Genomic DNA, 21,460 nt, shown 5'->3' with positions numbered 1-21,460 from the left:
TCCGTCATGATCAGTTGCTTTCCTGCCTGTATGCATTCATAGAATCATAGAATGGCCTGGGTTGAAAAGGACCACAATGATCATCTACCCCAGGGGGTTTCAACCCCCTGCTTTGTGCAGGGTCACCAACCAGCAGACCAGGCTGCCCAGAGCCACATCCAGCCTGACCTGGAATGCCTCCAGGGATGGGGCATCCACAGCCTCCTTGGGCAACCTGTTCCAGTGCATCACCACCCTCTGTGTGGAAAACTTCCTCCTAGTATCTGATATCTGACCTAAGCCTCTTCTGTCTCCCCATTGCCCCTTGTCCTATCACTATCCACCCTTGTAAACAGATTCCCCCTTTTCTCTTAGTCGATCTGTCACCCTTCTCTGTATTTGTTTTTCTTCTTTGACTGCTGTGGATATTTGTGGTGAAATAAGTGCGGGTGCTGGAAAGATAAACTTGAAGTTTCTGTGGAACTTCTACCTCAATCCAGAAAGACCCATATTTGCAGGGAAAGTATCCCTGAGCTGAAGAACACTCCTTTGTTCAGTGGAGATGGTTCTTGGTTGGTGCTGTTGTGTGGATGGCTGGAGCATGCATCTGAAATCCTCTGAGATTTTTGTGAAGAATGTTTACTCTCTATTTGTAAATATGTATGTTGGAAACAGGGAGAAATACGTTACAAGCAGTTAGTTTCAGTGTGAACAGTTAAGTTGGTGGAGATGTCAGTCCTAATCCTCTGTTGCTTAAAATGAAAAATTGTTGACAATACTGACAGTAATAGCTGCTCCTAGGCGGTGCTTAGTAACATCCACGGGTACTTATGCTGGAGAAGTGACCCACTTCTGCAAGTGGTTGAAAGCCATAATGTTGATTTATAGGATGGGAAGGAGTTGTCTAGATTATGTCTTAATGTGTGGTTTTACTAATGGTCTGCATAAAGCAAAGTCAGTTGAGGTTGAATATCAAAATGATGAAGCAGTGTGTTGTGGGATGGTTTTTCCAATGACTTGGTAGAAATTTTGCTTTAAATATTTACATGTTGATCATACAGAAGGCCCAAATACCATGTAAGAATGGGAGTAAGAACTCCCATGTCATTAATGGGAGGAAGAATGTGAAGCAAAATATTCCTTTAAGTTGTCTGTTCTGAGAAAGCGTTTGTTTGAGTTCTAAGGATGCAATATATCGCGTAACTCAAATGGTATTCACAAAGCTACTGGAAATAGACTGCTGCTCTTCACTGTCATCCTTAAGTAGGACATATGGTACCTAAATACTCATGGAAATTGAAGTGCAAGGAGCAGAAACTCGGCTCTGATCCAAAGCCAGCTGAATCTGATTAAGAGCCTTCTTTTGGCTACCAAGGCTCTGGCTAAGACTTCTCTAAGCTATTATTGAGTCTCAGGTGTTCAGGCAGACTTTTTTGATTTGTCGGATCTTTGGGCTTTTCTGTGCTTCAGGTATGTCACACTGTGCATGAGTTTAGGAAAGGCTATAGGATGTGTATGAACTGAAGTGTTACTTTCAGTTTATAGTTTTAGAGATGGTAACTGGGTAATATGTGATGACTTAACTAGTTAATCACCTGATTATGTATTGCTCTGTTTTTATGGCTTGATGATATATAATGTTAATCAGACAAGTGCTTAGAAATAACGTACCCAATTCCTATAAAAGATTCTTACAACTAAGAATAGAGACAAGAAAAAATATCTTTGCTTTGCATAGTTTCCACTTCTTTGTTTGGCCAGCTCTAGTGCACGTCTCATCCACCCACTATTTTCAAATAGTGAAACGGAAGAGAGGAATGCTTTTCTTCAAGTAGAATCATAGAATCACCAAGGTTGGAAAGGTCCTCCACGATCATCCAGTCCAACTATCCACCTATCACCAACATTTCCCACTAAATCATGTTCCTCAGTACAACATTTAAGCATTTCTTGTACACCTCCAGCAATGCTGACTCCACCACTTTCCTGGGCAGCCCATTCCAGCACCTGACTGCTCTTATGGAGAACAGGTTTTTCCTGATGTCCAACCTGAACCTCCCTTTTGCTCTCATCCTCATCATCACCAGTAGTTACACACAGCAGAAGAGGCTGACCCCCTCAGCACAACCTCCCTTCGGATCGTTGTAGAGAGCTATAAGGTCTCCCCTGAGCTTCCTCTTCTCCAGACTAAATAAACCCAGTTCCCTCAGCCACTCCCCATCAGACTTGTGTTCCAGACCCCTTTGAACATGCTTCAGGGCTTCGATGTCTTTCTTGCAGTGAGGCACCCAAAACTGAACACAGCACTCAAGGTGCAACCGCACCAGTGCTGAGTGTGGAGGTAGGGTCACTTCCTTGCTCCTGGTGGCAACGCTGGGAATAATGAAGGGAAAAAAACAGGAAATATCTGTAGAGTTGCAAATACAGAGGTATTGGTCTGCCTATCTCGGGTGATAGCTTTATCTTATTTGCATGGTTATCTTCTTTTTTAAAAATAGAATGTTTGCATCTCATAATGTTTTTTTGGAGAGCAGTCCAAGCTGTTAGTTCTTTCACTTTAACTCCCCTTTGGCATGTTGCCCTACTTAATCTTGCAGCTTGGCCTGAATTTTTTCATGCATATACATAGTTAGTTATTAGCTGTCTGTGTGCTGTCTTCCACTTTCTTCAAGGTAAAGAGAGTTGGAAGGTCACCTTTTAGAGCTGGGTCAAGGTTTCATTCAAAGCAGTAGTAGAAATACAGGGCTTGTTTTCTCTTCTGGCTGAGCTAGATTGTTTATATACTCGTCACCAGTAAAACAGTATGAAAAAGGTTGAGAAATTCTTACCTAAAGTTCTGTAAAACGTAATAAAAGTCGATTCCAGCACTTGAGCATCAAAATGTTTGCATCAGTTTAAGGAAAGAAGTTGGAATTTGTTTTAATTCCTTTCTTATTTATTTGGCATGTAGGTTCCGGCAAGATGTGGGGTGACAGTCCGAGACAGCCTGAAGAAAGCTCTGATGATGAGAGGTCTTATTCCAGAATGCTGCGCTGTTTACAGAATACAGGATGGGTATGGTTTGTGTGTGGTGGTTCTAAAATTCCTTGGTGGAGTTATCCAGCACGGCCGCTTCTCTCCAACTTCATTGGAACTGTTTTCAGAGTTGAGAATTATATGATACTTTGCACTAAAATAATTTGTACCTTATGAACATGTCTGAAAAGAATGACAAACTCCTAGAAAATGATTTAATTCCTTCAAGGCTAGGTGTAATACAGTATAATGTGCCAAACTCCAATTTGTGCTAGCTGAACAAGTATAAAATAGGTTTTGTAAAGTTTTTTGTTTTCTATGACCTGGTCATGTGTAACCTTAAATGAATGTAGAGTTTCCACGAAAAAATACACATTGAGTTCCCAAACCTAAAAAGTTAGTGGATTGTTTTACTGTGCAAAATTAGCAATCACTTCAGAACAGGTCGTTTCATACACACTTCATTTGATAAGAAAGGTATGTCACCCTGGAATTAGGTCAGCCACTACTGAACGTAGCTGGAAAAAGAAGTGGATTTCTTTTATGATCTTTGTCCAGGGAAGATACGCTTTGCTTGGTACGTGCTGAACTTAGTGTCTTGTCTTTAAAATTTCCTGCAGTTAGAGAATGGGTAGTAAACTTCCAAAGACCTGCAGGGATTTGTGTGCTAATGACAGCCTTATTTATGCTTCAGAGAGAAGAAGCCAATTGGCTGGGACACTGACATTTCCTGGCTAACCGGAGAGGAGTTACATGTGGAGGTCTTGGAGAATGTGCCACTCACAACGCACAATTTTGTATGTACCATCTTTCAATGAAATGTTGAATTGAATTAAGTCAACTCAAAAACTTCTAAGTTTTTAATCACAACAGCTTGGGTTATGTAATTATAATTGTAATTGAAATAAATGCTGATAAAGGGTACTTGATATCCCTTAAAACTTTCAAATTGGGATGGAATATACCCTCTAAAATGTATAAATGTAGTGATTTTAAATCAGCACTGCATTGCAGAGCTGTAATAATAATCTACTATTTTCGTACTGCTGTATCTATAAAATGTATTCTGGGCTTCCCTGCTGACTCTGCAGCAGCAATTAACTAATGAACTAACTATTCCCAGAGCACTGCTGACATCACCAGTGATGCTAGTGCTCAAATATGTTTTGACCTGATAAGGCACCAAGTAAATAGAAGGTGCTAGGCAGAATCCATCTACACCATTCTGGCTCCATACAAAATACTGAAAATAATGTTTTTCACATTGATAAGACTGGCCTTTTATTTAAATAAAGAAGTGAGTAATCAAAACTCTATTTGTGCAAGCACCTTAAACTATTTTGCTCAAGTTAACTTGGCTTTGGCTAGCTAGATTAAACTCTAGAACATGTAATATCTCTGAATATCCTTCTAAAATATAGATTATTACATGTTTTAATATTTGTATGTGCCATTATTCTAGTATATGTATGTATGAATGTTATATATTGAATATGTATGTTATATGTTAAATACTGCTAATTTTGAAAATGAAACTAAAGTGGTTTTTTTTTCCCTGTATTTTCTCCTTCTTGCAATTTTAAATGTTTTCAACAAGAAACAGTAGCTACAAGCCATCTGTGTCTTTCCAGTGCTGTAGATGTTAGATAGAAATGTTATTTGGCTCCTGGAAAAGTTAGAGGATAATCTTTCAGCAGTTTTTGTTGCTACAGGTTGTTTCCAATTCAGTTCTGAATGTTTGTCTCTAGCATGATAATACAGTGTTTTTCTTCAGATTTGTTGCTGTTTTTCCTGGGGCTACTGACGTTTTAATTCCAAGAACATTTTAAATGCATGCAGATAATTTCAAAAAAGACAACTTTTTTGTTTTAACAGATAAAGTTTTAGTTTCATCATCATAAAAAAAAAAACGAGGTCTGTATTAGGCTTACAGAAGGATTTTGTTTAATTACTGTTATTTTTGACAACATAGGTACGAAAAACATTCTTCACGTTAGCGTTCTGCGACTTCTGTCGAAAGCTGCTTTTCCAGGGATTCCGATGCCAGACGTGTGGCTACAAATTTCACCAGCGCTGTAGTACAGAAGTGCCACTGATGTGTGTTAACTATGACCAACTCGAGTAAGTCATCGCATTTTGCTTTCATGTTGAGCCGTCGATTCCGCTGATAAGCTCTCCGTGATTTCTTATGTTAAATCTGTAATTCAGGAAGTCAGAAGAGGTGCCTGAAAATCTATAGGAGCTCAGCTGTTCTTGGGAGACTGCTTAATTCCTATTCTGTCAGTGCTGGTTCAGACAACCAGGTCATATATGTCAATTTTTTTGCTGGACTATGAAATGCTTTCTTTGAAGCATGAATAGAGTGGCTGAGCATTTGACCGTTTGAGACAGACTTCTCATTGTTGACAGATGTAATTCTTAATCAAAACTGGTTCTTTATTATGGGATGGCAAGGGCCTTGTTTAAATGTTTAGATACGGTTTTATTTTCTTCAATCTGACAAAAAATGTTGAGAGATGTGAATTTAACTTAGTCACATCACAATTGAATATAAATCCATATGCAAGTTTGCCTAAACAAGAAGCATAAAAGAACATGCCCCGAACTTTCATGTGTTCTTGAATTGAATTATTGATTTGTATAAGCCTTTGACAAAGTCTGAGCAGAGGCCAATAAATCTTTTCATTTAAAGAATCACTTAAAATGCAAGTTTTTCCCTCAAATGTGTATTTAATTTTTTGCTTATGTTGATATTTACAGCTGTTTCCTTGGGCACCTTCATAAGGTGTGATCAAGACTTACGGATAACCTAGTTTATCCATACTTAAGGTTTGGTTGGTTGTTTTTGGGGTTTTTTGTTTTTGTTCTTTTTTTTTTGGCATTTGATTTTGACAATGCATCAATGCAAACATTCAAACTGGGACCTTTACTCAGTGTATAAGTTGCATGTTCTCAAGGAACCAGGTATTTCAAGAAAGATTAAAAAATTACTTTCTGAAAATGCATCCTTTGATCCTTTCTCTAGTAAATAATACTTATTAAATAAGTTTCAATGTAAGGTGTAAGCATAGACTTCATTTTTAAAAATTAGGATTTAATCAGTGCTGGATTTAAAAAAAATTTTCCAGTCTCTTGAATGTTGTGGAATCTTCTGGGTTTTGCACAAGTTCGGTTGTTTTTGTTTTGTTTTTGCCTCACAGTTTGCTGTTTGTCTCCAAGTTCTTTGAACATCACCCCATATCGCAGGAGGAGACCACCTTAGGAGAGACCACCCCGGCATCAGGATCGTACCCCTCAGTGCCCCCATCAGATTCTGTTGGGTATGACCTTATTCCTGCTCTTTAATACCATAACATTTCAGTATTGTATGCTTAGAAACTTTCAAAATACTGCTCTGCGACCATCTCTGCATTTCTGTGATCTGGCTTGTCGTGCAAGTACCTCAACTTGTGCTTAACTTCAAAGAAGTGAATGTTTTCATTCACTTGAATGACATATATTAATATACAGACTGAAATTAAGTGCGTGTTAAGTGTAGAATTGGGGCCTTACCTGTAAAAGGTCTTTTCTATGGTAGCACAGACCTGGTCTAAACTGGAAAGATTTTATTCTTCAAATCAGTGCAAACTAAGACGCTGTCTTTACAAATTTGTTTAGTTTGTGTAATGAAATGAAAATTTATTTGCCTCGGAGTGACAAACCTCTGTTTCAGAATAAGCCACAGCACTACAACAATGATATGCATAGTTGCCAAGTCAAGGTGCTTTTTGACATACACATAGCTTTAGTATTGTCCAGACCAGATGTCCTCCTGTTTAGATGCTGGGATGTACCAAGAGTATCTGCTTGCAGATCCAGATTTTGTAAAATCAGACTTCTTGAATTGATTACAGCATCCATCCCCTGTATTCCCAACAAAGATTCTGGCACTTTTCTTTGTGGAAAGGTAATGGATCATGTTTAGATTGTGATCCTAGTAATTAAGAGATCATTGACAACTAACACTAGAGAGTGGAACAAATCTCCAGGAAAGATGAATTCAAGGATGTGTATCAAAGTCAAGAATCGTGATGCAAATTTATTAAAGCACCAAAGATAAAAGCCTTCAGGAAAATGCTCCTAGGACATGTGGTACTCTGTGGAGATGAACTGAATTTGGCAGAGAAGCTATCTTGGAATGCTGTGCATTGTGCCTGACTAAAGCAGAAACACAGTTGGAAGCTGCACAAGCGCCTGAGGACTCCGATTGGAAGAAAAATTCCCTGAACAGCTGAGACTGTTTTATGAAAGCTCAAATATGTTACATCCCAGGAAATAGATTGACAGCACTGAAGAAGGAACTTCGTTTGGTAAGTAGAAAGAAAGACAGTATTCTTGTTTGAAATAAGTTGTGAAGTTTCAGAAAAACTTTGGAATTGCCTCTTCTGTATAGTGAATATTGTTCTTATACGCTGTAGGTTAGTACAGCAGATTGTGGGCAAGCCTGCTGAAACAGTCTTGTAAGCTAAGCATGCTTTGGCACTGTCATGATACATCTGAAATTAAAACCAAGCCAGAATTATTAATATGTGATGAAGCTTGCTTGCACCAAATGTGTTAAACACGTGTGAAGACCAAAAGGGACTATACAGCACCAGTCCTAGTATTGTTATATATAGTAAATTTTCCTGCTTTACAGTTGCCACTGCCCTCACAATTATGATTCTTACTGGTTCATGAGGACACAACAGGATGAATTATTTTAGTTTATACATGCACTACGTGGAGCAGGCTTAGTTTTGTGAAATGAAAACTGAAAGGAAAAACTGAAACAAATGATGGTTAATACCTTAAGGTTTTGAAAGTTTTTTAGTTTTTGATTTGTTAAGTTAAATAAACTTGCTGATTTAGATTATAGAGGTGTTTTGTTTTGTTTGCTTTAAGGTATTTTGTTGTTTTCTTTAAGATTAATGTATCAGTAAATAGTTGTGGTTGCAGGAGCTGTTAAAGGTTTCCAGCTCCCCACGTTTTTGGTTTCTTTCCTCTGCTCTACACTTCGTTGTTAAAACATAAAAAGGCATGCAGCATGCCTTCAAATTCTTTTGAAGATGGTTTATGATTATGAGTTGTTCAAAAAGTAGTGTGCGTGTTACAAAGGCATGCATTTTTCCCCAGTCATTTGTATTGGCACTGTTTTCTTTCCAGAAGCAGCTCAGACACTGTTGTATGAGCATATAGCACTGTCTGTGTATTTCTCCAGTTATATATATATTTTTTTCCCCTTCTTTAATAATACTTGTCTGCTTTTTTGGGATGTAATTGTGGAAAAACTAATTTCAATGATTATTTTTGACAGTAAATAAAAAATGCTGGCCTTTTCTATAAAATCACAGACATGGTTTTTGTTAGAGAGTACAATATGGGGCAGCAGCCGAAATGGAATCAGAAAGTCTGACATTTAAGGTTGTCTTTACTGAGAAGAGAGTAAATTAATAAAATTATGTAGAGTTGGGCAATGGGACTGAAAATATGAAAAACTAGTGCTTTATTAACACTGTTACTAGTTTAATAACTGCTCCTTCAATTTCTCTGTTCTCCTCGTAGCATTTTGCATGGCACAGCCCACAGAGGAAGGGATGTTACTAATTCTTTGGTAAAAAGGAGGCAAACATCCTTCGTCTTTAGCCTTGTGAAGGGATTCCAGCAGCAGGAAGGTGTCCAAAGAAAGGAAGAATTCGTGTTGCAAGACAAGCTCAAGAGCAAAGAGTGTTTGACATGCTGAGAAGTGGTCAAGGGGTCAAATGGAGAAGTTGCAAAGAGGAAGGGACATACAGGAAAAGAACAATGGACATGGTGCAAAAGCTGATAAATGTGCTGGAGAACTGTGCTGCACTTTGCTCACATGTAACATCTTAAATCAGTCCAGTCCTGTAGCCTTCCATTCCTCCAACTGCAAGCAATAGGCAGTTCCTCCATATGTTCACCTGAAGAGAGCATATATAATCTTGCCTGCACATTTCTGAACCCTTTACAAAAATGTGTCCAGCCTCAAGATCAGGTCTTCTGTTCCATTTTCGTTCTTTCAGTTTGCACTATTGTGTTGTGCCCAAGCAGACAGTGATAATCTGGACTTAACTGGAAAGAGCTATTAAAGTGTAGGTGTCCCTAATGATAGCCATTTGTAATAAAACTGAAGTACATAAACTATATAATACATTGTATTCATTTTATTCATTGCACTATCATAAAGTTTCTACTGCATCTATGCTCGTAAAACATGAGCACTGAATTTGACTGAATCCAGTTCACTGGATCTTTTCATATATATGTGAATATAGATATATAAAAGGATATATATGAAAAGGAGAGAGATTAGCTATTCACAATATTCCAAAGTTGTCTTTTTCTACTTCTATCCATTCTCTCAGATGTTGTGAAGTTGGGCAAAACTCAGCAAACCCATGAGGCAGATATTATGGCAGGGAAAGTAACATGTAGAATGAGGGGGTGGGGGCTGTATGATCAGACTTGAGTAGCACAGAGGCAGGCTGGACTTGATAAAAGCTTCTGCTTTGCTTGAGGTAGGATGCTGCTGGTAAGCAGTTGGCAGAGTCTTTGCTCCCTGATAAACAACATTTCATCATTAATGTTCTACATTTGAAGAAGGAAGAGGGGACTGCCTGGTGCACTGTTCTTGGAGGCTTGCCAGCTCCTGCCTTAAAGCAGGCTCTAACCTATGATTAAACACCTCTGCTTTCCTTTCTGTCTTCCAAATGTTCACTGATTATTCTGCCTCAGCTGAAGATACTTAAATGTCTAGAAAAGCTTCTGAAAAGCCAACAAAACAAAGACACGTTCTTAAGAGGTTGCACTTCAGTATTACCATTTTGATCTGTTTTACTGTGCAAAACAATGGTTTTTGCCACCAGACCTTTTCTAAGCCACTCCATAAAACTGTTAGCAAACTTCCTATGTTGTCAGATGTGGTATGCTGCCTTGATGAGCTGGAAAGGCTTGCCATTAGAATCCTTAAACAATCCATCTTTGCTGTGCACAGCAAGTGGGGGAAACGTGTTGATCTTCAAAATTTTATTTGCAAGAGCATGGAGACCTGAGACCTGGCTTGGAGGACTAGCGACAGCTCTGTGGGTCCTCTCAATAGCCTCTTGTATATGAAGCAGTCAGAAGTTTTACAAAAACATTGCAAAGCTCTGATCTGGACTCAAAGACAAGTATGAATGCATACCATTGGGATAATCATATTTTACACCTACAAAGTGACATGCTTGTGAACAAGTTACCATGATATTAAGAAGTGCACTAATCCAAATGAAGCTTTGCCTGTTGAAGATCTGTCCCATCACTGTTGCTAGTGTAGCTGAAATATCATTTTATTCCAGATCATTACGTCCACGGGAACTGTTTGAAAATGGAAGTGCACAGTGCTTCTCATTAACAAAAAGCAAAGCCTGTACTGTGATGTAAATGCAATGGTAGTCCCACGTGCACTTTGACTCGTAATAGCTTGGTGAGGATGCATCTACTGGGTGTCCTGTTCTAATAGCAGTGCTGTTATTCCACAAGGGAAGTGGCACATGCACTATGACTGAAACAGTGTTAACGTGAATTTTCAATTAGGGTCTTCGTCTAACTACAGCAAAACAAAGCTTCAAACAAAAATCTCTTTTGAGGAAAAATCTTTCCTGAGTAGACCAGCTCTTTAAATACCTGGAAAGCAAGTTAAAGAAAATCAAGGGTAATTTGTATTAAAATTATCTTTCATATTCTTGAAGAGTGCTAGTTTGTAAGTTCTAAGATATAAGCGAGATGCTGTGTATAATAATACTGTACGAGTTTGTTATGTGTAAAGTAGTATATGTGGGCAATTCTGAGTTACCCTTGTTTTTACCAGTGGACCCAGTTTTGTGGGATAGCAAATCTGTGGACATATTGACATTTGCTATCATTGACAAAGGGTGAAAAACTGCACCTATCTGTAATTAGTAGCCCCAGTTAGGTAATTTAGCCTTACTTTCGTCTACTGACAAAACCTCTTTGTTCTCTCTTGATAAAAAGGAAGGGAACAATGTGCTTATCCCAAATCCATGTTCTAAGGAAAAGGTACGTTCTGTCGTACTGCCAAGAAAGGTTATAATTTATTTTAAAAAAAGTTGAGATTTGACAGCTCCATTAGCTTGTTGCCTGGGAAGCTGAGACTCATTTGTTGCAGGAATGCCCACACTTAAGTAGCTGGAAGAAAGTATGGTACAACCTTTCTAATAAGTCAGAATATTGACCTTCTTACTTGTAGGTCTCTTCTAGCAAGGGAGTTGACTGCCAGCTGCTTCAAAGGCTGCAGGAGCAACAGAAACTCAGATCCTTGTATTTAAACTTCTCTGCTTCTCTAAGCTGTGGTCTGCTTACAGTGAACAGTACTTTGCAGAGCTGTGCTCTAGTTGTCTTTTTTGTTGGTTTTTTTTTCCCCAGTTTGTTTGCTGGCACTTAGTCCTTCAGCATAGCCTGCAGATTTAGTGTTGTAACTTGTCTGGAGCGGGCAGTGCCATCCTCTTATAAATTAAAATAGCCATTCCTTTTTGCTTTGCTGTCCCTTCCATTCTCCTGCAGCAGTTAAGTTAGCCCACGTAAGCATGGGCTTATGATATCTAGGAGGATCACTGTATACCTTGTGATGATGCCTCTCCTGTGCATTGAGGCAGATCAAGCACACACGAGGAGGCTGCTGGTAATAACTCCTGAGCTTGTGGTCTCAGTAGGCCACCCTTGCTAGCAACCTTTTCTTTCTCTTCACTAGTTACCTTTTAAAGCCATGTCCGCGTTTAGCAAAAAATATTCTGCATTTTAGTGAATGTCCCAAAAATACTATACAACCAAAATCCTGGTTGTGTAGATAGCGTACGTTACTATGTTTTGATTCTTTTGTGTCTTTCCTCTTGGTAGCAGTAGAGCCAAAAAAGAGAGCTCTTTGTCAGTCTGTAGGTTTTTTCCTAAAGATCTGACCTGCCTCCAGGATTCCATGAGTAGAAAAAGATATTCAGTTTGTTTTTAAAACATGACCTGATGTAGCGTGCTATCTGTGTTAGCAGCGTGGTAGGCTTGGTGACCTGTGTCCAGAAACACAGGCATATTTGTGGATTCTTTTAGTAGATGACCATTTATGACTCAGAGGAAGATTTAATTGAACCAACATTTCTGAAATCGTGTGCTGTTTCTTTTTTTTTTTTCCCTTGGCTAACTCACAATCACAGTAACTTCAATTATTTCTGTTGTAGTTGCGTGGCAGAGCTTAAACGTTCTCTCATAGTCAACCGTAATGCAATGATCTGGTGTTTGTTGTTACGTGTTTTCCTTGGTTTCACTGTTTCAAACTCCTCAGGAGGTTTGGACAGGAAACTGCTGTCCTGTCAATGGCAGTTCTGGGCTGGCTGAGATGATTTTTATGCTTTTCTGAAATCTCTGTGTGTTCCATCTGACATACTTGCCTTGACGTGAAAATATGGTATCTTAGAATATCAGCCACATCCTGTGCATGCATCTGCAGTGTCCTATCTCCTGATGTGAGTTCTGGTTGCATAATTTCCTTAAAAACATGTTTGGGAATTTCGAAAACTTCCTCATCTTCATCAGAAAAGTTTTACTCTGTTGACTTCTGAGCATCGTTCAGAAATACTGGGCTGTTGAAAATGCTTCCTCAGAAATCTGTCTAGTGGCAGTTTCAGTTGCTTCCCATCATCTTCACAATAAATATATTCTTATGTGCTGTTAGGTAATTACTCTCTATTTTTTTATATAGTTCTTTTTTTTTTTTTTTTTTTTTTTTTTTAGAGCAAGACTGTATGCCTTACCAGTTCTTCCCTCTATCTCATTTCACAAACATGATCTATGTATTTTATTGCAAGGCTAACTACACTGTCACCTGAATTCATTGGCAAGTGGTGATCAATAGTGATCTTGAGAGCGAGACCATTCTTGATAGTGAGACTGTAGGCTGGGAAGGAAAAAATGACAGGTACTAATAGTACTGATAGCATTGAGTTCTGAGATCAGTGCCAAACTATGTGAGATCTGTAATAGCAGACAGGTAATAGCATGTCTATTTTGGAATAAACATTAGAGATGCTGTTGAAAATGTTAGCTGCCCTTGAAAATCTTTGGAGAGGCAGGGGCTATTTACATACAGAAGACAGCACCATGGCCTCTTGCTGCAGCAGGCTGCTCTATGGTTTATTTCTGAAACTTCTCCCTGTGGGATTGCCTTTGTAGGCATGGTAACCCATGAGTAGTTTAATAGCTGGGGGACTACTCTGTTAGGAGTTGCATTTTGTATGAATTCTAAAACCTCGTTATCAACTATGCAATATATTTTAAGGATGTTTTTTTCTGAAGAAGGTGACAGATTTCTTGTTCAACTTGTATCCACTGAATTGAATGATGGGACTTAACAGTGATTAACTTTGACTTGAGTAAGAGAGAAATGCCTATTTATTCTACTTTACCAAATTAGCAGGGTAACCAAATAAGTGATGTTCTGCCTTCATATGAATAATAACACAACAACAAAGAGAGTTTGTACATGTTTTGTCTATTAATGTATATAGACTTGTATCCACATTCATGACTGATAGCAGTTGTGTTACTTCAGAAAACTTGTCTGTATAGTCTGAACACTTATCTTTGAAGTGAAATCTCTTCTGTTGCCTAACTGTAGCACTGTAAATAATGTTGGGAATGTTTCACTATTCAAACTTATTTCCTACAAGCTGAGGTGAACAGGTGATATATTTATTTTTAATATCAATTATTCCTATTACGTTGTCCATAATATAATTTATTTATTAACTATTTAATCAGCTTCCTTTGTTGCATAGTAATCCCATCCATATGATTTTTATGACATAATTTGACTTTGATATTGGCGTGAGATGTTAAACATTTTTCTTTCTCAAAAAGATGCCATTATAAAGATTGTATTGCATTAACTTTGAAGTGAAGAAACTTAGAGAGTCTCAATATCTGCAGTGCATGTTGAGCTATATCAATTGTTTCAGGTCAGGATTTAGTATTACTAGTTAGATACGGTGTGTTAGGATTTGTTTTGTTTTTTAAACTCGGAACACTGTGCAGCCATGTAATCAAGTATTTTGTGCAGCAGAGAGTTGTTGCGATTGACCCTAGGGGAGCAGAGACTGTTCATTATAAATTGTTTTTATGCAGGCCGTTAGACCAGCTGTTTCTTATGTATGTGTTATTATAGTTGAAAAGGATTTACCACACCCACTATGCAGCATTTGAAGCCATTTGTAGACCTAAATCCTCTTTTTCCTTGACTTTGTTTCTCAGACCACCAATTCTCCCTAGTCCTTCTCCTTCAAAATCCATTCCAATCCCACAGCCCTTCCGACCAGCAGATGAAGACCATCGGAATCAGTTTGGGCAACGCGACCGATCCTCTTCAGCTCCCAATGTTCACATCAATACAATCGAGCCAGTCAATATTGATGTAAGTATTAACATTTGGATCATGAACAGCAGATTTGGTGTTTCTCTTACGAATATCAAGGTGTTAAATATATCATGTGCACACACAAGTACTGTATTTCGAAGCTAATCCTTGGTCTGTCAGAACCTTTGTAGATTCCAAGAAAGATTTTTTTCTATTGAGAGCTGTAGGAATACAAATATCTCAACAAGCAGAAGCTACCTTTATATAGGTATAGGCTGTAGTTCAGCCTTTAGCTTTCAAAAAAGCATTCTACCACAAACTACTGCTGTTCTCTATTTTATGATCAGTCTTAAGGCTCATACTGCTACCTGTACAGCATTAAGAATGTAAAGGCCAGCAACCATCCTTACACACCACTGTATGCATTAAGTTAGTTTCTTGGCATGCAAGGTAGTTTTGTTTTTTTTGCTGTGTTTTTTTTTTTTTTTAAAGTTTGCTTTACAAGCAATATTTCTGGCATTAAAGGACATTATTGGAGCTATCTGAGCTCAGATTTAGTGAGTGTTGGTTAGCATTCCATGAACCCAGTATATATTAATGTGAGTGTTCAGAAGCTCTTATGCTTAACTTGTTATCCACATTTTTGGGATTTCTGAATGCTAAACTGTAATGCTTAACAATAATAGTTGGTAATAAACATAAGAGCAGCTTGCATCATTCAAAATTTGAATCACGAGGGCCTCTTTCTAATTTTGTTAATTTGTACAGCTTATATTTTTCCTTTGAATCCACTCTTTAGAAATCTGTCATTTGTCAGGTGAATGGTCTTGAAGTCTGTCTGGACACTGAGGCACAAAAATCTGTTCTACATACGAGCTGAGTGGAAGGTGAAATGTTAGCTGTGTATTAAGAAAGCAGCTTACTGGACATTTGCATATGGCAGTGGTGTAGCTGAGAGGCAGGACTGGTGCTTTTCAGCAGCAGTGCAAATATATAAAGTAATCATACACCCATTAAAAAAAAAACCTTAATGGTGAAAATGCACCTCAGCCACTAGAATTTTCTTGTGCGAAGAACATCATTAGTGTTGGTTACTTGTAGTCTGGATATGTGGTAAAAGATACTGTCAGTTAACAGTGGATTGAAGGTGAAGGAAGTCTTTTGCAGTTAGTCATTTCTGAAAAGAGCAGAGTGCATCTGGGTATGCAAATGTGGTGCGCTGGTACAAGCATGAAGCAGAACTCGTTTGACTGACTTACCTCAGTACAGGAAATTGGTGTCCCAGCTTCTGATAAGACAGTTCAAATAATTTGTATCACGAACACTGCAACCAGAACGTTTGATTTGACACAGCTTTGTGCGTTTTGGCCAACTGCATTATTAAATCAATATTTTTATATCAGTATTGATTTGGGGGGCTATGAGTTTCAGTTTACTACTGGGAGATGCCGTTCTAAAGCAAATGGTTTGGAAAAGTTTAATGATTGTTATAGTTTGGAGTCGCTGGTGTTAGTAAGCCAGAATAGGAAACAACTTCTGTTTTGTCACCAGCATATAAGGTGATGGATTATCAATTGGATCGCTCTCACTGATTCTGGAATGTGAATGTTAATACTTACATGCAATTTTTTTTTAATAGGACTTGATTAGAGACCAGGGTGTACGAGGAGAGGGAGGTAAGTAGTGTTTAAACTAGCTACTGTGCTATATTTAAATATACAATTCCTCTGTCCTTTCCCTTTGTTCTACTTCCTTCTATAAAACACGGGCACAAAGGAAAATATGACTAGAACTAAAAAATGAATTTGCGTTTGCTTGTCCATTAAATTAGTATTTGTCTGACAAAGATTTGAGTCATTTGCCAGTCATTCTGGGAGTGGGGGAGACAGAAGGAGAAAAAGTTTTGAAGTGTTATCTGGTCTTTTAGTATTAAAATCATCCTGCACTCTTTTTTTTCCCCTCTTTCACTCACACATACACACGCACACAGTCACTCACATGGCTGCATGCAGTTATGCTACAGCTTTCCATCTCTCTCAAAAATTTTTATGCCTATTGTTACCTTCCCACCTGTGGAAACTACAGTAGTTTCCTTTGAAGATTATCAACACAGTATATGGACCTTCCATATGAACTGCTGTATCCTAAAGCGGCATGATGTTCTCCGGTTCTTCTCCCCCTCTACCCCTGCTGAAGATGCTGCTTTGCTATACTGCATGCCTGTGCTAATCTTGGACCCGAGTTGTTAGGACCTTAAGTTAAAGCCAGCTCCCTTTATGTTTTCTTTGGTAAAACACAACCCTAATTGACAATTAAGCCAGAACTAGTGGCAGAAGATAGATTAATTTTTCTTCTCGTGTTATGCACAAGCCCGGTTGTCAAGTCCTGAGAGGACTTCTTATATGCTGTATGTATTCCTATGAATATACTACTAATAAAGGAGCAGTAAGTTTTGTAGACCTGTGGAAGTTTTTCCAACTCCAGATTACTGACTCAGCCATCTACTACTTCTTGTAACTTGTTTCAGCCATGAGAAAATTGAGTTACCTCACTGCAGTCCACCCCGATCTCCAATGTTTTGTACCATGGGCTATCTCTTAACTGTTTCTCCCATCCATGACATGGGTAGGATGAGGCCTACCTACCACTTTGTGGTTGAGGGAGCTGTTTTTTCTTATGCCACTGATAATACCCTTCTTTAAAAAGAAATTTCCTTTAGCATCCTGCCAGAAAATTAATTTCAAGTTTCCAGTTTTAGCTATTTTTGTATGTCTCAATAGGTGTGGCTCTCCACAGTTTTGCCCATTTTGTCCAGCATTTAAGTGTTGTGGTATCATGTTGGTTTTAACTTTTGATCATAAACTGTCTGCTTGGCATCTGAAAACAATTGGCAATTCCCATTCTTGAAACGGTGTTTTTAGTAATTGACGTTTTTGTCCTTCGAAGTACAGAAGCAAACTATGAATAGGAGTCAAAGCATCCTAGTTATTTCCCATGACTTCTTTCATTTCTTCTATGTGTCTGTCTTTCTGTCTCTGCCTGCCCGTCTCTTTCTCTCTAACAGCCCCTTTGAACCAGCTGATGCGCTGTCTTCGGAAATACCAATCCCGGACTCCCAGTCCCCTCCTTCATTCTGTCCCCAGTGAAATAGTGTTTGATTTTGAGCCTGGCCCAGTGTTCAGAGGTAGTTGGGCTCTTCTTTCTTGTTTTCACCCAAACAAAATAAGTAAAACCACAGATGATGTTTGTGCCTCACCCTCACACCGTGTGTATGTAAGTGTGTGAGTTTATCAAAACACCTCTGTTTTTTGCTTGGCCTGGCTGGAATGCTTTGAATGTGCTTTCCACACATATTCACTTTCACGTTTATATGCTTGAAGATGACTGTAAAGTCTGACTTAAATCTTCTAAAGCAAGGAATTTCATAGTTGAGGTATTTATATGGACCAAGACGTAATTTTTTGTAAACAGAGGTCCTTGCATTGCATTGCATTGCAGTGATTTTAAAGACATGTCCTTAACTTAGAATTTCCTTGACTGCTCAATTTAAGTCAGTTCAGTGCTTTAACACTTTTATGTATGTAATAATCTTTATTTTGAAAAGTAATCTAGGAAATCAAATGTGAATTACAAACATTTCCATTGATATCTTGTCAGGTCTTAAGCTTTTCACACAATGTGCCATGTCAACTTTCCACAAGAAATGTATTGTGAGGATTTTTTTTTTGATACTACACTGGGGCCCTGGATGGTTTAGACTATATCATTTTTATTTAGTACATATCCAGTGAAACAATGCTTGCTTGTATCCTGAACAATGCAAAATAATACTTTTTCATTTTCACACGTCACTGACTTCAGTAATTCAGGCCTAAAGCTGTCAATGGATCTGTTTTATTGCACAAAATCCCCATTGGGATTTCATATGCTGGAAAAACCTACTGTGAAGTTATAGCATGAAATAAAAATATTTGTGTATCTATGTATACATGTAGAAATGAATAGTCAAGTGCATGTAGCGTAGTTTTCAAATGCTACCACCTTGGCTGTTTCAAAGACTTTTGTTGCAGAACGTATCAAGAACACTAAAATTGTTGCAGAAATTTTTGCATGGAGAGGGGTATAAAGAGGCAAGCAAACTGTGTACAGAATGGCATACATTAAATACAGCTTAGGAGTCCATGCTAATGACTTAAGTCCAGCATTATCTAAAGTATTGCATGGTACTGACAACTTGGAAAACAGGTCCACTGGTGTTATTAAGGACAGGTTAACTGTAATGTCCTACCCTGTGCTATAACCAGATCCACTAAAGAGTAAATGTTCTGCTAGTGCTGCTATATCTCAGTATAAAAATTTAAGTAGGAGATTCCAGTTACTTCTACAGGAGACATAATGTGTTCCCTTTAATATCTTAAAGTACAATTTTAAGAGAAAATCTGTAAGCCAGTAGAATTTTGGAAAAAAGTTCTTATTCTGGGAACATCATACATTTAATTTTGATTTTTGTTTTGTTTTCAGACAAATAATGTAGTAAAAGCACAATAATATAGTGACATAAAGTGAAATTGACAGAGAATAGGAACAAAGGTTCCTCCATTAGGTCACTGGCTTCCATCTGCTTCTAAGTTTAATTAGGTACCCAGTATGCATTATTGTTGCTTTAACGTGGGGAAAAGTTCAAGAATGCTGCATTCCATTTTTGATACTATTATGTGCTTCCACTTCTAAACATATGGATTTTGGCTCAGTGAAGGAAAGCAGTGATGGATAGATACAATCTGGTAAATTAGCACATAGAGGGGCTGAGCACAAGCAACAGTCACAAAAGCTACAAAATGGATTTTGAATTCAAGTTGTCATTAGGAGTCTTCTTTGCAGGTAGGAAAGGGGGTTGTGAAATAATAGGAGGAGGTGTACTGTCCTTCCCCACTGATGTTAGAGAAAGTACTGGAATGTTGGAGGCCTTGTACAATGACATACATCATTTATCAGAGCAGGGTGAATTTAATTAACAGTTGACCCTATTTTATGTCCTTTGGACTAAGAGAGGATCAGCATAAACTTGCTAATTAAGGTGTACTTTAAAAAGCAATGTCTAGTTTAAGTGCTCTATTTGTAAAGAGGCACTGGGGCCCTGAAACACAGCTCTGTGATTTTTCTATGAAATTTTGTTTAGACAGTATGTATGTTAGAGATAAACTGTTCTAATTTGGATTTATTAGAATATGCCTCAAATAGGTAGATTGAGCACTTGTTCCTTTGTAAGCCTTTCTGCAGTCTAATATCTACTTTTAGATAAAAACTCTTTACTAACAGATAGCTTTAAAACAGCCAAATGGTTTTGAGGTGGCACTTGAAGACTCAGCTAGAAAACATGTTGGTTTTTTTTTTATTCTGTTTTGATTCCAAAATACAGTATCTCAGTTATTTATTGGGTCCCTAAAACGTTAGCTACAAGAATTCTGAGAGGCAGCTGCAGCTAACTAAATGCTACTACTTGTCAAAGAGGCTGGCGGAATTAAAAACAACAAAACATTTTTTTTTCTTGTTAAACATTATCCCTCTAATTCAAGAACAAAAGGCTGAGGACTAGATGATACACAGGAACGTTTGCTATAGACTCCTCTCTTTCTGTTACCTAAGACTTGAGCTAATCTAGTATTAATACAATATTCCTGAGTGTATGTTTGTTCCTTCTTAACATTTACATTGATGTTTGGAGATACTGCATCTTAAACAAAATTCTTGCACCTGACACCAGTTACGTTCTTGTAAGCTGGCTTCTTAAAGATAAAAATTATCTGTTCTGAAATTTAGGTTCAACTGCAGGTTTGTCTGCAACACCTCCCGCATCTTTGCCTGGGTCACTTACCAATGTGAAAGCATTACAGAAATCACCGGGCCCCCAGCGGGAAAGGAAATCATCCTCATCCTCAGAAGACAGAAATAGAATGGTAAGATGAGTTATTTTCACACGCAGTACGCAGTGTGGTATACACATAGCATAGAAATGCCATGCATCCTCATGGTACAGAAATACCACACATCCGTGTTTTTCTCAGTTTTCTTTCATCATAGCCACGTGAATTATTTTCAAGATGATTATATAATGGTCAAGGATTTTAAACCAGTAAATAATGGAATATTGAAATCATGAGACTAGTATATAAATCATTAGCTGCGTTCACTTTTCCTCCATTGCACCCAAGTGTCTGGGTGCACTTTATATTATAATGCCAGTTTCCCTTCAAAGATTATCTTAAATCTTTTTCTCACCATGTTTCACGAACATGTTTCTCTAATGAGTCAAATTTAACAATGGATAAAATGACTGCATTCTTTTAATTCAGAGTTCAACCTTATGACTGAGTAAGAATTGAAAAATTCATAAATGAGACCTTCCCTTTGGGAGGAAATTCTCCATTTCTTTACTGGTTTTAATTCTGCCCGAAATCTGTGGCAAGTATTTCCTGTCAGGAAATTACTTGTATACAATTATGCTGAGGTTTTGAATATACCTAATTTGAAATGTCGCTTGCAGTATTTGGAGAAAAAAATATTTTAATTGCATGTAGTTTTGATACCGAATCTTTAATAAAGGACGTATTTTGACATGCATTAATTGTTGTTTTTTCTTCTTTTTTTCTTTTTATTATTTGTGTAAATATGTAAAGAAAACCCTTGGTCGACGAGATTCAAGTGATGATTGGGAAATACCAGATGGGCAGATCACAGTTGGACAAAGGATAGGATCTGGATCATTTGGAACAGTCTACAAAGGAAAGTGGCATGGTACGTGGCTCCCAGTGCAAACAGTTGCTTTTAAGCAAGTGGCATTGCTTGCTGGGGGCCACTGTGCTGAAAAGCAGCTCTACAGAAAAAGATCTGTAGGTCCTCGTGGATGGCAGCTTGAACATGATTAAGCAACGTGGCCTTGTCACAAAGAAGGTTAATGGTATCTTGGGCTGCATTATAGACAGAGCATTACCAGAAGGTGGAGGGAGGTGATCCTTCCCCTCTACC

At 38.0% G+C, this 21,460-nt stretch overlaps 1 protein-coding gene across 5 annotated transcripts in view; it reads left to right on the top strand.

The window, feature by feature from the left end:
- BRAF (B-Raf proto-oncogene, serine/threonine kinase) overlaps positions 1 to 21,460 on the top strand; it is an 83,725-nt gene that overhangs the window by 39,727 nt on the left and 22,538 nt on the right. For 4 of the 5 annotated variants that reach the window (XM_048954354.1, XM_048954393.1, XM_048954384.1 and 1 more), the window contains exons 4-12: positions 2,930 to 3,033; positions 3,689 to 3,791; positions 4,967 to 5,115; positions 6,195 to 6,314; positions 14,332 to 14,491; positions 16,074 to 16,110; positions 17,499 to 17,618; positions 20,255 to 20,391; positions 21,112 to 21,229. In XM_048954354.1, coding sequence (XP_048810311.1) covers positions 2,930 to 3,033; positions 3,689 to 3,791; positions 4,967 to 5,115; positions 6,195 to 6,314; positions 14,332 to 14,491; positions 16,074 to 16,110; positions 17,499 to 17,618; positions 20,255 to 20,391; positions 21,112 to 21,229 — 1,048 coding nt within the window. The remainder of the gene's footprint in view (positions 1 to 2,929; positions 3,034 to 3,688; positions 3,792 to 4,966; positions 5,116 to 6,194; positions 6,315 to 14,331; positions 14,492 to 16,073; positions 16,111 to 17,498; positions 17,619 to 20,254; positions 20,392 to 21,111; positions 21,230 to 21,460) is intronic. The other variant, XM_048954375.1, reaches the window with a different exon arrangement.

The sequence above is a fragment of the Lagopus muta genome, chromosome 1 (assembly GCF_023343835.1).
Source record: "Lagopus muta isolate bLagMut1 chromosome 1, bLagMut1 primary, whole genome shotgun sequence".
Taxonomy (NCBI): domain Eukaryota; kingdom Metazoa; phylum Chordata; class Aves; order Galliformes; family Phasianidae; genus Lagopus; species Lagopus muta.
This window is presented reverse-complemented; position numbering and strand designations above follow the sequence as displayed.